Source organism: Larus michahellis, chromosome 1 (genome assembly GCF_964199755.1).
Source record: "Larus michahellis chromosome 1, bLarMic1.1, whole genome shotgun sequence".
In the NCBI taxonomy this organism is placed as follows: domain Eukaryota; kingdom Metazoa; phylum Chordata; class Aves; order Charadriiformes; family Laridae; genus Larus; species Larus michahellis.
In genome coordinates, this window is record NC_133896.1 from 123,053,801 (window position 1) to 123,069,496 (window position 15,696).

Genomic DNA, 15,696 nt, shown 5'->3' on the forward strand with positions numbered 1-15,696 from the left:
GGTTTTGGAAATACGTGATAACTTCATTCTAATGAAAACAACCAGTAACTTTATTTTTTCTATTTCAGACTAATGGTATCAAGGTTAAAAACAAAAACAGGAAGAAGAACTCAAAGGACTCAAAGGTCAGTAACTTTTCAGCTGCTTACTACAGATAGGTGTGGGGTTTGGTTTTGGTTTAGAGTTGCCGGCGTTCAGATGTGTAGAGGCTGTTTTGCTAAATACCTTGTGGAGACTCATTCTTGAGGTAGTTTTTCCTGAAGTACGATAATGTTGTTAAGACGCAATACAGTTTTGGTTTTTTGAAATATGGATTTGTCAGTATAAAAGATATTTCTAAACCTGAAAAAAAAAATATTACTTAAGAATAACTTTGGCTCTGACTGGACACCAATACCTTCAGTCTGTCCACTATCTTGGTTCTAAATGACTCTTTCGATCTTAATTTGCCATACGGGAAAAAGTGAATACAGTACACTGGCTGCATTACGTAATTTATGCTCCATTTCGTTTTGCACTGACAAATAGCAAATTTGGAGAAGGACACTTTACCAGTCATTTTGAGAGAAAAATGTGTCCTTACACCTCATGAAATAGATCTGAAATTTTGTCTTTAACTGTCTTTTCTGATAGTTTTTATGGGCATATCAGTGACTGAAGATGCAAGTGTTCCATTTATTGCTCAGAAGTGTTCCATTTATTGCTCATTGTTCAGTATTTTATAGATTTTGCTAGGAATAATATCCCACGTGAAACTTATACTGTCTTCTGTCCTGCTTTTCTAGGATTTTGCTTTATTGAAAGCTTCAGATAAAATCTTTGTTTCCTCCATGCCCCCACCTTTTTATAATTTTCCTAGAATTTCAGGAGTGCACTTAAGATTTTTCCTGTTCTTATCAGCCAGGTTTTTCTTCATGTATTTCTAAAGTTCTTAAATAATACAAATTAAAAGACAACTAAAACATTTGTAATGGTGAACATTAGAATAAAAAGTCTCATATTAAAATCATGTGGAACTAGGGATAACTCAGACTGGCTTGTAGTAAAATTATTAAAGCTTGAAGACTCTCAAATGTAAAGGAAGAGACTCCTAGAAAGGCAGTTGATGCGCAGCCCAGTGTAAAGAACTTATAAAAAAAACCTTAACAAAGTGAAGCTGTACAGTTGTTTGGTTTTTTTAATCCAAACTCAATGAAAAATCAAGCATATCTAGGATTTTGATGAAACTGGTAAAAAAAGAGGGAATTGGGGTTGAATATCCCAATTTCTTTTTCCAAAATAAGTTCTGAAGAAGAAACTAATAATTTTAAATTAAGAACTTGTTTTGCTATGGTTTAGTACTGATAATTGTACTTAAAAGTTTTGCAGTTCATAATGTGGCATCTGAACGTGATACAGGTACAGAACAAGTTTCAGTGTAAGTAAGTTAGGCATAGTCTTTACAGTGGATCATTTTGCATATACTTTTGTGAGATAAAAAAAAATAAATCTTTTTTTAATTAGTCTATTTTAGTATTATCCAGTGGAGTTAGTACAGCACCACGAGAAGAAGAAAAGATATTTATAGAAGAAAATACTTCGTAAGTACCCTCATGCATCTTTGCTTTTATTGCCCAGACTCCAAAGTGCTTTGCAGGTATCGGAGAAGACAGTCTTGGAAACGCCAAGTCTGAGTTAACATCTAAGTGGTTTTGATATGAGTTTGTATAGAGCCATTACTTCTCTGCTTCTAGGGCAGGTGCAAGCGTATTAGAATTTTGAAGATCTTAATGACGTAGGAAGTAAACAAATGGTTGCCAGGCTGCAGCCCAATACATCTTTTAGTCCAAGAGCTGTTCTTTCAAGTAAGATCTTACTTGCTTCGTGTTCCATTTTAATGCAGCAAGAAATTAATTGATAAATTTGTACATCATCAGTCACAACTGAACTTTGCCATCCACACCTTATCAAGCAAGTTGTGATGTTGAATTGAGGTAATCTGTACTGCATTACTCAGAATTTTTGTATCAGGAGTCAGACTCTTGTATTCTGAGGCCGGTTTTGCTCTCGCGTATAGATGTGAAAGCAAGAGCTAGGCCTTATTCGTATTAGCTACTGGCAGGCCAGTTAATAAGTTTAGCAGTTAAGTATTTTGGGGATTTGGGGATAGTGTTTATTCTGCTTGTTAGAAAAAAGTTTGCTATTCGGATATATTTTTAGCGCTATGTAGTTACTATACAGTATGCTGTTTTCAGTATATGCGGAAAATACAGTTCTTTTTGGAGATAAGAATTATTGTTCATATGCACGGTTTATTTATTTCTTCTCTCTCTTCCCCCCCCCCTTTTTTTTTTTTTTAATACTACAGAGATTTTACAAATTTTTATGAACCATTTGTAATCCCAGAATATCTTCGGGGGCAAATAGAGGAATTTGAAGCTCTCTATGATGTTTCAAATAGTAACAGTTATCAAAGACTTTTGGATAATATCCCAGATCAAACCTGTGAGAGCTTATATGAGTATGTATACATTTCTGTGCTTAGCAATTTAATGGGTTTCGTATTACTTCATAATTTTTATAACATACTATATTAAGTCCAGTATTTGAGTCCTGGTGGTGTGGTATATGTATGGTACATAAAGGTGGGTACTAATGCTTTGGAATAGTTGCATGTTTATAATAAGATGTGGACAAGCAAGAGTATTGCAGAAAACTTTTATGCTTGGCTATAACACCATCTTCCAAATTATTGGTCTTCAGTAGTCATAGAGGTTCTTTGCTTTTAAGCGTTACTGTGAAAATAACAATGTGTGGAATACAATTTTAGAGTTAGATGAAAAAAAATTTGATTAATAATGTCAGCTTTTTTTTTTTTAAGATACTTCTCTCAAATCTTGGAAGAACACGGCCCTATGGAAATAAATAATAAATTACTCGTTGGGGAATACGAACATTTCCCTGAAGAAGCTCAAAAGATTGTAGAAGATGAAGGTGGTCTGAAATCTTTTCTTCTGAACTCCCGTCGTTTCATTATGGTGGATAATCTTATTGGTTTAAGAAAGCATGCAGTTCTTTTTAAAGAAAATACAAACAGAAATGAGACTGGAGATAATGAAGAAGAAAATGATATAGTTTGTGATGGGCAAGAAAATTCTTCCCTGAGCAAACTACAGTTAAATCCAGCTGCTAAGGAATTCAAACCACTGTCTTATCCTAAGCAACCGCATATATCAACATCTACTGACTTAACAGTAGCACGTTATGAGCCTCCACAATACTTGCCCTGGTCTTTTCCTACTTCATGTGAATCCATGCATTCTTTGCATAGTCAGAATATTGATACCATAGAAAACGAGTCATCGTTTTCAGACATTTTACTAAAGTGCTTTGATTCTCAAAATCCTGGTATATTTTTGCCTCAGACTTCCTGGGGTTATCAATACGGAAGAATATTGCCAGTGCCTTCTCAAATGCCTCTTGTGTCAAATGTTGCCGAGCAACCTAGTTATATTTATGCTGATCATGTAGCTCACCAAGATAATGACGAATCGGCAATTTCAGACAGAAAATATGTCTTCGGCAGTTTTATACCAACTGAAATAGAAACGTATGAAGACTGTCAGTGCCAACTGGAGAACTTGGATAACACGTTTTGTCAAGACAATTTTGCTGTTGCAAATAATACAAATGAAGCAGAATGTGGTATACAGGTTATTAAGGCGGAAAAAGAAAGCAGAGGTATACCTCTAATGAAAAACAATCCTCACACAAGGATGATAGCTGTTCAGGTAAGAAATTAAAATGGAACAGTTATTTGAGAGCTTTTAGGTGATAAATGACAGTGAGCACTAGAAAGTGCAACTCCCTTTTGAATGATTTCTTTATGACTTCTCAAAGGGTCAAATGTTGTATAGAGTTTCAAGAGCAAATATTCAAGTAATACTTCCAGTCACCCAAATGTAAGGGATCTTAAAAGTAGTATTTAGCATTCTCTAGTATTTATCTCCCAGAAAAAGGCCACAAGTTGGAAGATACCGAGGTGTTTATCAGACTGGGAACTTCCTTAGAACTTGCAGTTTAAGTTGCTGACACTTTCTACAACTACTCCTGGTTTTCATTTGTAATTCTTTAGAGAGATGGTCACTGAATTTTGTTCTGCCTGAAATTTTTGTGGATCTTTTGACCCAGGATCAAAGGAGGGAACTGGTGCACATCAGTTTAAACTTTGCTTTAGAGGTTAATGAAAGTCCTTCCATGTCATCACTTTTGTTTTGGTAATTAGTTCAGTGATTTGTTTAAACTTTCACAATATTTGAGGATTTAGACAGGTTGTACATTGTAACGATTGGTGGCTGATGCTTCCGTCCCGATCTTCTAGTGGCAGCCCAGCTGTAGGGTGAGGTCAGGGGCAAACTCCCTCGTGTTTTATTTTTCCCTCCTGAAGTAAAAACAAAACCTTAAAGCTTTGCCCCACAGGCAGAGAAAGCATTGCTGAGCACCCTGAAAGAAGCAGAGCATGCAGCTGAACAGAAGAGGGACTGGAGCATTTGCTCTTTAATGGTACCCCCAGAGTTAGATCAGCATACATCACTTGTGAAAACCACATTTTGGATTAAGATGCCAGCTTTTCAGAGTTATGGCAGAGATATGGCGGTTTTACACGTTTGTTTATAGGAGATTATCCAACATGCTAGAGGGACTGCTGGGGAGGAGTACCTCATCTTCATTTGGCCCTTGTCATTAAGGGAAGAATAGGTGTTTATAGCTGTGAGATAAATAGTCGCCTTTTAATATTGATTTATAAATTAGGAAAATGTTAACATGTTTTTTTTCAAACTTGTTTTTTGTACAAAACTTTTCTTCGCTTTAAATCTTTCCTGAGCAGTGGCTGAAAGTTAGTTTCCAATCAGTCTTGGCAGATGAATTTTGTCACATGGCTGACTGGGCTTTTAAAATGGGATTTCTGTTTGGTTCTTGAACACAGGCATCACAAAGATAACAGAAGATACTACAGTTTTTTCAGTTTGGTGAATTCTGGTTAGCAGAGACCAAAACAGCACTAGGCAACAGATAGGTTTCTCTTTGCAAAGGTGTGGTAGAGCAAGGCACTTAAAAAAATCACAGTTAGATAATGTTAATAGCCTATTAGAGAGGCAACATCATAAATTGGATCTTTAATATGTTGAGTGATTAGTTTTTAAACTTCAGTTCTTTCAGTAAGTCCTTGGTGGGTGGTATTAGAGGAAAACAAGCAGGGACTCTAAAGATCCTTGAGTGTAGTCCCTTCTAAGTAGAGGCACTTATGCAGTAGATCTTGAATTTAGGAGGAGCCATAAAACACAGCTCATCAGCAAGCTGTCAGGCACTGGTTTTGCACGTCTTAAGTTTTCAGACATTTAGAACACAGCTGTGTTTAAAGGCTCTGAGAACTGTTCCGAATAGAAATGCTTCATGGTCAATTAAACTAGGGAAAGATCACGACAAAAAAAATTCTTTCATTATAGATTGTAGTCCACTTCAGAAATAATTACATAATTTCTTTTTACATTGTAGAGGGAGCTACTTCATAAAGTAGTTGGATTTGTAAACTTGTAGGTTAGGTACAAAAGCTCCAAACCAGAGCTGACCTACTAGTTGCATGTATAAACTGGAAGACTTTTTAATCAACTAATGATTCTTTGTATTCTAGGTAAATCACGAAGTAGCTGATAGGGAAACTAATACCTTGCCTTTTCATCCATTTGAAATGCAACAAGTAAGTTATCTGCACATTGTTTATATTTCTCATGAAGAAGGTGAAAGGAATACCCAAAAATTTAGTAATTAAAAGATAAAAGTGCTCTGAAAGTGACATGTCTTAACAGATATTTTTTATTTTGGTTTGTTTGTGGGGTGTGTGTGGCTTGTGGTTTGGTTTTTTTGGTTGTTTCCTGGGGTTCTCCCACCTCTTCACGATGGGCCGTATTCTGTGATGTTCTTCTTGGAAACTTCACATAGGCCCACAAAAGGGGGTTTTGGAGCTTTGTTCTGTAGCTATTCAGATGTTGGAGTATGTTTTAGGGAAATCTAGTATTTCCAAAAATCTTGAAGTTTCATTTAAATACTCCATTTGGGCATATATTCAGCTCAGACTGAGGTTAATGGTAGTCTTGTGTCTGTACAAGGAGATAAAAGTGTGACAACGTGGCCTTTGAACTAATCATATTCCATTCCTGAGCTGTTACACAACTTTCTCTTAAATAACCCCCCTCAAACCAACAAACAAAAAATACCTGCCCCAGCCACACTGAAGACTTTGAATCTTACTTGACAGCAACTGTTCCTTTTAGACATCACTCATGAATGTTTGCTGCCCTGTGGTAACAGATACTAGCTTGTTTTTTATAATGTTTATTTTTAGGGAGATATTCTACGTATGGAAAAAGAGCATCAGGTGCTAAAAGAACAACTTAAAGAAGCACAGGAAAAATACGAACAGTTACAAAGCCGAAGCTCGGAGGAAATCAGTGCTTTAAAAGAGCTTCTAAAAAAAAGTGTTGAAGAGACAGAGGTAATATTTTTATCCATGTGACAGTGGGACAGACTGCAGTGGTTCACAAGATTAGTTGTAATTGCTAAGCAGTATTTTTGAAACTTGACTGATAGTCCTCATGGCTGTGAAGTCTGACTCAGCAAACGTCACAATCTTTGTGTGTCATCTTCCTTCGAACACACTTAAACACATAGGATATTGGTTGCTTCCATCTAGTGGATAGGTATTGGTTTCGGTTCAATACGAGGACAAAAAAGCACTACACTGCGGACTCTTTCCTTCTTGATTTGTTGGGTTTGCTAACAGGCTTTAGTTCTTTGAAAATGTGTGGGAGCAAGAAGAGTAGTCCCCAAATACTATCAGCCTGTTATCACTTAGACTGGATTAATTTTGTAGGTAAAGCTGTAAATGCTACAGGCTACTCATTTGTCTACGTGAAAGGAATTTTTCCATTTAAAAACAAAATAATTCAGGTGAAACCAAAGTCATGTCTCCCCATTCAGTCTCAGTTTAATGTATTTTTTTCCTTTCAATGACATCTTGGAGCAAACTCATGTTCTGCAGCTTGGGAGCTCCTGAGTTCTAGCTTTACCATTGACTGTGAGTAGCCTGGCAAACTTTCATATAAGCAATGGTGGAGTCTCGCATCTGTTTTTTCTGTATCAATATTTGGTAAAAATGTGAGCTTGAGAAGTTTTGAGCTGAAAGCATGGCTGCATGCAGGGTGGATGGACTTTTCAATGGGCATTGGAGGCACTTTTTAGAAAATGTTTTTAATATTTCCCAATGATGCATTTTGATGCTACCTCATTTTTTTTAAGCAGTTATGGCAGCCATAAGACTCACTGCTGTCTTGCTCTGTTATGAATTGTAACTTCCCAGTTGTTAGTACTGGGAAGTTACTGATACAACATTATTAGTACTAATTTTGAGCTGGATTTTGAGTTGGATTTCAGTACGTATTTGTACGTGATGCTGTGGAACTGGGTTTCTTCTTTTAGCTGACTGCAAAACAGGGTTACAAGTATTCTGAAGCCATGTAAATGAGGTGTGCAGGTCGTTGTGGGAAAGCATTTATGTGTATGATGTTGCTCACGCTAAACACCTGAACTAACAATTAATTAAGAACTAGTAAAACTCTGTTACTGTAATTTTCACTGGCTCAGCTTTTGATCATAATTGTCAGCAATCTGCTCTAACTTGCATTTGAATAAAATAGTATTTTCAGAAATAACGCTTTCTTATTTTCTGCATGTAGGTATCAAAGAACGAACTGGACTGGCTTCATCAAGACTTAGAAATAAAAGTGAAAAAATGGCAACAAGAGAAAAAAGAAAATCAAGAGAACTTAAAAGCACTAAGGAACACAGCTAAAAAGCATACAGATACCAATGATAGGTACTAATTTATATACAGATTTACATTACTTTCCCTTTGCTTGATTTTTTTTTTTTGTAAGTACGGTTATTTCTGATAGACTGTGATAAGTTTCAGTATCTATTGTTTCCAAGATAGATGCAGAGTGAAAACACAAACTTGTTGCCCTGATTATATCATTCTGAAATGAGTTAAATGCAATTCTTGGATTAGAGATGCTGTTAATAGGATCTACATGAAACGCTATTTAACCTAATTAACAAATACTACTCCTTCACTACTTAAGATCTTCCCACGTTGTCCAGAATCCTTTAGATCTGCAGTGCGTTTTCACTTTTCTCCTTCATGACTTATCATTGCTTCCTCAGCGTGCTCCCTCTACTGTATTATGATTAGCTTTAAATTTTCATTTCCATTTTCATTCTTCCTTCTTCTATTTTACAAAATCAACCCAACCAAACTCTGGTCGGCGTCTATTTTTCTTCCACGCTTTTTGCCTGTTCTGCCACGTAGCCTATCTGAGGGTCATCGGAGGACGCACGTTTCCTTCTTTTCTAGTCCTGTCGCTCATTTCTCAGATTCAAGTAAAACAGCAAGAACCACATAACTGCACGTATCTATGGTGGGGTTTTTTTTACCCATCCTTTACCCCAAAACAGAAGTCTGCAGGGCTTTCCGTGGAACTTAAATCAATAATATCAATGTATGAATCTTACCATGAGTCTACCTGTGTGCAGCAAACCCAGCTGTTCCCCTGGCAATGAGCTCTCCTGGCTACGGAAGAGCAGGAATCAGCTTCAGTCAACTTCTACCATAGTCAGCAAGCATCCATGAGATTGTGTCACTGACGTACTGAAAAATAAATCGTATGTCATTCAATGAAGCATTATCAGTAGCTTTTCCCGAAACATTCTAAACAGTTTAGAAATTTTTAAGTAACCTAATCATTGGCTGTGTAACCAGCTGTATATTATATCACAGTAATAGGCTGAAATATGTATGTGTCTGCTTTCGTGTTTTTATTTTTTTGCAAGTTACAGATAAACATTTAAAATGGCTTCTAGATAACTGATGAAACTGACTGACTTAGCAACAACTTTTTAAATCAGATTACACAATTCCCGCTGTATTTTTAATGTTCTTTCTCAGTTTACAGACCTGGGAAGACTTCTGTCCTTTAATCCTGTTGCATTATCTTTAGTCTGAATAGTTTAGGCCAAATGTCCCCTGAAAAATCATTGGCCTGCTTTTATATTAGTTACTGCTTCACTAGGAATATATTTAAATGCACTTATAGTATTAAATAGCGTATAAAACACACAGATTTTCACAGCTGCGTAATTGGCACTATGGTTATAGAGGAACATGTCACCTATTTGCTTGTGAATGTTTATCAGAACAAGCTTAATAAATGTTTGATTACTCTAGGTATTTGAAGACCATCGATGAGAAGGAAAAGCAGTATAATGTATATTTAAATACATATCTCGAGACCAGGTAAAACTTTTACTTTTCAGCAATATTTTCTACTGACTTCTTTTACTGGAGTTGTCAGCTTCACTCTGGGTGAAGGTTTAGAAAAAATAAGCACTTCAACTTATATCTCTTATTCTTAGTTTATTTTTATCATAAGTAAGTATTATTTTATTTTAGATATTTAGAAAAATAAAAGTCTGGGTTTTCAAAATACTCTCCTACATTTCCCTTGATTATATGATACTGTGTTCTAGAACGCACATCAGAAGTTGAGTGTGGTACAGACATACTGAACTGTTGTATGTAGCTTTGGATCTTCACAGACTTTATGATCCTAAATGTATATAAGGTTATCTAAACATTTTCTGGAAGTTACTCATTTGCACATAGTATAAAGTCAAGGTTTCATTTATACATACATTCTTTATGTATGTGATCAGGCTCAGAACCAGAATATTTGCACAACTGCAGTAGTCAAACTCCTAGAAGCTTTTTAGGTTGCACGGTGAAATGTAGTTAAGAAATCCCAAGGTTGTGCCCCTGGAGCCAGCAGTGTGGCTGCATGAGCGTGATACTGTGCCTGCAGGCAGTATTGATGGAGATGAGTGGTTCCGAAGAAGAGAGAAGTAATAGCTGTAGAAACCCTCTAAAATGCCATAAATTTTAAATACTACTCTGTTGTAAATGTTACTCAAGTATTTAATTTCTTTTTATTTCACAGTAATAAACTTGCAAATGAGAAAGTAAAATTGGAAGAGCATATAAAAAGGAGTCAAGATGACTGCCAAGAGTGTGTGAAAAGAGCTGTTAAAGCAGAGGTACAAAAAAAAAATCTTAAAACACTTTTGCTAGAGCTTGGATCATTTGTACTGATAGTAGGTGGGGAAGATAACTAGTGATATCTTATCTAACAATGTACTATTTCAATAGCATTTAAAACTTTTAATAAGCATATATCAAAAGTGCTAATTGAATATTGACAAGTGGTGTTCATGACGTTGTCCTACAAAATTTTGCAGATCATCAAGGCATATTATTATTATTATTGACCAGTATTAAAAGTACCCAGAATGTGGGGCATATAGTATTGCCCCCAAGCAAAATTAAACTAGTAGTTCAGTTTCATACTTATCCTTGTTATCCATTAGTAAGAATTAACCATAGGAACATAAAAAAATTCCTTGTTAAAAGTTATAGTTAGTGAATATATTGCTACTTCTTTACCAGGTAGAACCAGAATGCAACAACCAACTTACGTGTTGTGCTGAAAGGAGGAGAGTACTGATAAATACCAAGATATTTTCTAAAACAGTATGTTTTATACTGGAAATGCTTTGAATGTCATGAACAATTCATCCTTCTTAAGAAGGGCTTGAAGGCTGTCTTGTCTGCAGTACGATTTTTATAAAAAGATTAGATTGTTGGTCCACATTAGTCTTTAAATAACGTCAGTATTTAAATAACTGCCTTAATCACTTTAAAAGTGTGTGTGTGTGTGTATATATATATAGGGAGAGAGTTGCAAATGGAACACTAATGGAACCCTTCTGCTGTCAGTTGAAGTGAATGTAGCCTTTTTATCGTCCCAAAGGCCTGCCAGGACTGTTAATTCCACTTGAAATTCCTCACTGTAGGAACTGTGTGTGTGCTGTACTCTATATCGTCAAACTATTGTTTCAGATACTTAATAAAATCTATTTTGAGGTTTTATTCCTTGTGCTACTGCAGTGCTTTTACTGCCCTCTTTGTTTTTTTACACAGTTATGTTTTGTTACAGATATCAGTACTCACAAACTGGAAGGAGACTGAAGTATGCAAGCTAAATGGCATATCTGCCAATGCAGAAGCAAATCTCAAGATGCTGAAGTCATTGAGCGGGTATGGAGAGTTTGCACCACAAATTTCACTGCTACTCCTTGCTATAAACAAGTAACTACCGAATGTTAATCACGATCGTTTAACTAGACAAGTCAGTTTTGCTCACAAAGGGATGCTAGCCTGAAAGGCGGGTAGAAGCATAATAGTTCGATGCGGCTTTCCTGAAGCTGAATTTCTTCTTAGTCTTAAATTACCAAGGCGTGTGGTAGTTAAGCAGGAGCGAGCTTCTTGTCTTCCCAGGACACCAGGGAAGATCAGACTGCTGGGAACATTCCAGTTATTCCTGCACAGTATCACTAAAAAAAGGGCTTTTCTATTTCTATGTAAATACAAAAAGAGGGCAAACAAAACTGCTGGGCGTGCAACAACATTGTTTTCTTCCTTAGAAGGAAATAATTTAACCCTTGGTGTTACCTTTTTAAAAACTTACAGCATGTTCCCTTTCCCTGTCTTTATGTTGCTGTAAAATACTGATTTACATTTGAGAAGTCTGCTTCTAAGATTGGATGGGATCAAAGTGCCAGTAATTTAACTGATTTTAACTTAAGATTGCTTAAAGTCTGTAACTGTGATTTAGTTGGTAGTGAAAGGAATTGCTGTACTTAAAGCCATTGGTGTTAAGCAAAAATAATGGGATTGTTGGAGTTTAACTGAAAATCTTAAATACTTCAGCAGCTCAGCTTCAGCAGCACCTAAGTTGAAACCACAGGTTGATTCTTGGGAAATATTTATTTCAAATGTAAAGAAACAACGTGAAAAAGTAGAGGTAAGCCTCAATTTCTCTTAACAAGCTTTAAGTGTAACTTTGGAAATTAAAGCAGAAGAAATATGTTAAATAATTTTGCATTCCTTTTTTAAAACACGAGTAGCTTGTCCTCCAAATACTGAACTGCATTTTTTTAATAACAAAAGAAATGTACAGTTTTAAGTCTAGATTACTTAAGTATAGTTAAGTTACAATTAATACCTTCAATTTTATAAAGGCGAAGATCTGTCCTTTATACACTTGCTTCAAAATTGGATCCCACATTAACAAGTCTAGCCCCTTGTTCTCTTGTATTTTTTGGCTTTCAAAATCCACACAACTTCTTTAAAAACAACAGAAAACTCTCTGAAAAGTTTAGATGTAAAATGTCTAGGCTGAGTGTTAAGAACCAGAAAGGGTTTCCCAAACCCTTTCAAGCGTCAACGCAAGTACTTAAATACAGATTTATGTTACTGTAACAAATCGCAGCCTTACATCGCCATTTGAAAGGCCTGGTATCTTTGGTGTTTTGCAAAAGGTAGTTGTGTTGCTGCCATTTTTAATAAGGAGCGAGTTTCAGTTAATGCTGATGTGGAGGATAATTTGTTTTCCTTCTGCAGGCTGAGTATGAAGAAAAAATTCAAAGCGTAAAAAACGGTGTACGGAACTGCCTCACTAAAACAGAAACTGTGGATCTTCCTTCTCCTCCCAGCGTCTTAGTATGTATCTTACATTTGATAGCAGTTTGTTAAGAAGTTCTTTAAGTTGGCATTGGTATGGCTATCTGTTGTAGGACATGCACATAAACAACTTGAATATATAGCCTTGAATACAAAATCATCAGGCTCTCCATACGTCCAGGTGATGCTCAAAAGGAAAAGGTGACTGCAGATTAGTGTGATGAACTCCAGCGAGAAGCACATTCTCAAGTCCTTTGAGAGGCTTAAGCTGTTTCACTTGAAAATGCTTCATGTTCTGTCTGAATTGGGACTAACGTTTTTGTATACTGTGACTTTCCTATAGCACCAAAATCCATAGGGACAAGGCTCGGTTACACCAACGTGTAACTGATTACGAATACCAAAATCAACTTCCAGTCATATCTCTTACGAACTAGATGGAGTATAGCCGTTTATGGAAATTAATTTATAATGACTGCATCCCAGATAAATACTATTTAAAGCCATTTTCTCAGTGGCCAACTGGTCCACGGATGCTTTGCTCAAATCATGTCCATTAGTTCTGAACGCTGCAACTGTTCCTGGTGCAAGGATGAAGTCAGTGTAAGTTCGGTGCTCCATGAACACCCTGTTCATCCGCATGGTGGTGGGGAGACACGTGGCAATGATAAAATCCTTGCAGCCAAGCTGCCCGCAGCAGGGGTGCCACCAGCCTGCGTGCCACTGTTCACTGGCGGTGAAATTGAAACCGGGGCACAGAGCTGATGCCCAGTCCTGGAGACAAACAGCACTCAGAAACTGGGCCTGGAGCAGTTTGTAGTGAGGAAAAAAGGGTTCAGTCATCTCTCAAAATAGGGGAGGTAACTGACACAATAAGTAAAACGCACTCGTAGCGCACACAGATGGAATTTCTGAATTCACTGAAGATGACACACAACTTTATATATATATATTCTCTCCAGAAAGTCACATTTTTTCTTTTTGTTTGTTTTTGGTATAATGTAGGTTCAAGCCTCTGTTCTAATAGCATATATTTATGATTGTTACTACAGTTTTTCTGGATTTATACAAGCAATAGTTACACTTACGCTGTCCGGCATACCTTTTATTCTCCACTTATTTCTAGGTATCTTCTTTCTACTTACTGTCACATAACTCTTCAGAATATGTAGATAACTTCGTTACCATCCTTAGGTTACCATCAGTTTACAGGTTGGGAAAGAGTGACTTTTGAGCCTCTTGTTCTGCATTTGGTATCTATTTTTACTGCAGTAATACAGGAGTGACCTTTTAGAAGAGAGATCTGTAATTCTTTCAGCTTTGAGAGGACTTTAATAGGCAAATCGTGAACCCAAATAAAAAAGATGAAATGTATGTATGAAGCAATGTAGAATTTTAGGTCTGTGTGTTAGAAAGCAGCCTTCTTAGAGCAGTCAAGTACTGAAATAAATAGCTGTCACAGGGTCAAACAACTAAACTTATTTTAAGGAGTTCTTTCCATTTATGGAAAAGAGTCGTTAGTGCAAAAAGAAGTTTGATGATTATAGCTGACGTGTTTCTGTTTAAAAAAAAAATTACACTGGATTATATATAGATTATATAATCTATTAAAAGCAGTGAATTTTGTATTTTCAAATTGATGTCAGTTATTTAAAGCAGTTCTGTTGCTGGCACCAACTTTAAGCTATGCTTTTGTACGACTTACAGCTGTCCATCTCAGCTGGTGAGACACTGAACAGGTTGCCCAGAGAGGTGGTGGAGGTCCCAGCCCTGGAGACATTCAAGGCCAGGCTTGATGATGCTCTGAGCAACCTGATTAGTTAAAGATGTCCCTGCTTACTGCAGGGGGGTTGGACTAGATGGCCTTTAAAGGTCCCTTCCAACCTAACACATTCTATGATTCTATGAAGTTAAAGGCCCTAAAGTTAAAGGAACACTTTGCATATGTGCTCTCCTATTTAATCCTGTTTCAAACAGGATTAAATACGTAGTACATATTAAAGAGCACTTTTGTGCAATATTTTTACCTAAGTAAAGCAAATTAAGATAAATGGATACGACCTTCCAGTTCCTTAGCACGACCAAATGTGTCATAGTTCATGCTGCAAATGCTTGCGAGTTCTGCTCAATTTCTTTTAATCACTCTCTTTTCCTGTGAAATCTGTTTATTTCCTAGGCAAAACAAGGCAGACCTCCCGTCAGCGATCCAGCCATTGTCATGTATTCCTCTGCACCTGCACATCCTAATTTACTGCCTGCATTTTCAAGTGCTGAAGATCCAGGTCCAACACATGCTTCGTTTAATACACAGGCTGGAGTTAAGCCAGCATACGCAAATTCTAAGTCTTGTTCTGCAAGTGGTGGGTCAGTGAAAATGCACTCCAAACCTTTGGAAGGATCATATTCTGAGAAAGTTTCAGGAACTTGCCCGTCAGGGATTTCTGGAAATAATACTCAGAATGTCCAGCCAAACCAGAACCATGGAGGTGACTCATCTATACAACAAAGGCCTTCTGGACTCCCAAACAACAAAATGCTTCCCAAAGCATTTGAAAACATTATTGCACATCTACAGAGTATATTCCCAAACTATAGCAGGTACAGGTTTTTTTAATGTGTGTAATGTTATGCCCGGTAACAGAAGTTCTGAACATCCAATGATAAAATACAAGACTTGATTTCTTAGTAGATGGCTTCTGTTTCACGAGAAGAGTAATATTAGTTGTTCCCCTCCCATTCAGAGCCATTCCTTAAGGGAACAGACCTACTGTGTTGGCTTATGTGTTTTGGTGTTTTTTTCCAATTAGAACCACCTGCAAATAGAAGCAGTAGCAGTAGTGGTATTTTATCATTTGGGTTTTTTTTACAGTTAAGGTAGCTAGATCCGAGTTTATTCAGAGGTATTGGGAGCAGGTACTTGTTACAGTTCATTTGAGATGTTTGTATCTTTTAAAGGCTCTACTGCTGTGAATCAAACATGGAAGCTACAGTGTTCTCTAATGCTGATGATGACCATGGTATTGCCA

General features: G+C 36.7%; 1 protein-coding gene across 11 annotated transcripts in view; it reads left to right on the forward strand.

Moving 5' to 3' along the window:
• TTC3 (tetratricopeptide repeat domain 3) overlaps nt 1-15,696 on the forward strand; it is a 66,356-nt gene that overhangs the window by 47,984 nt on the left and 2,676 nt on the right. For 10 of the 11 annotated variants that reach the window (XM_074601967.1, XM_074601975.1, XM_074601947.1 and 7 more), the window contains 13 exons: nt 69-125; nt 1,504-1,580; nt 2,348-2,500; nt 2,861-3,770; nt 5,672-5,737; nt 6,383-6,532; nt 7,773-7,912; nt 9,320-9,388; nt 10,089-10,185; nt 11,145-11,245; nt 11,918-12,011; nt 12,611-12,709; nt 14,847-15,268. In XM_074601967.1, the coding sequence (XP_074458068.1) occupies nt 69-125; nt 1,504-1,580; nt 2,348-2,500; nt 2,861-3,770; nt 5,672-5,737; nt 6,383-6,532; nt 7,773-7,912; nt 9,320-9,388; nt 10,089-10,185; nt 11,145-11,245; nt 11,918-12,011; nt 12,611-12,709; nt 14,847-15,268 (2,435 nt within the window). The remainder of the gene's footprint in view (nt 1-68; nt 126-1,503; nt 1,581-2,347; nt 2,501-2,860; nt 3,771-5,671; nt 5,738-6,382; nt 6,533-7,772; nt 7,913-9,319; nt 9,389-10,088; nt 10,186-11,144; nt 11,246-11,917; nt 12,012-12,610; nt 12,710-14,846; nt 15,269-15,696) is intronic. The other variant, XM_074601982.1, reaches the window with a different exon arrangement.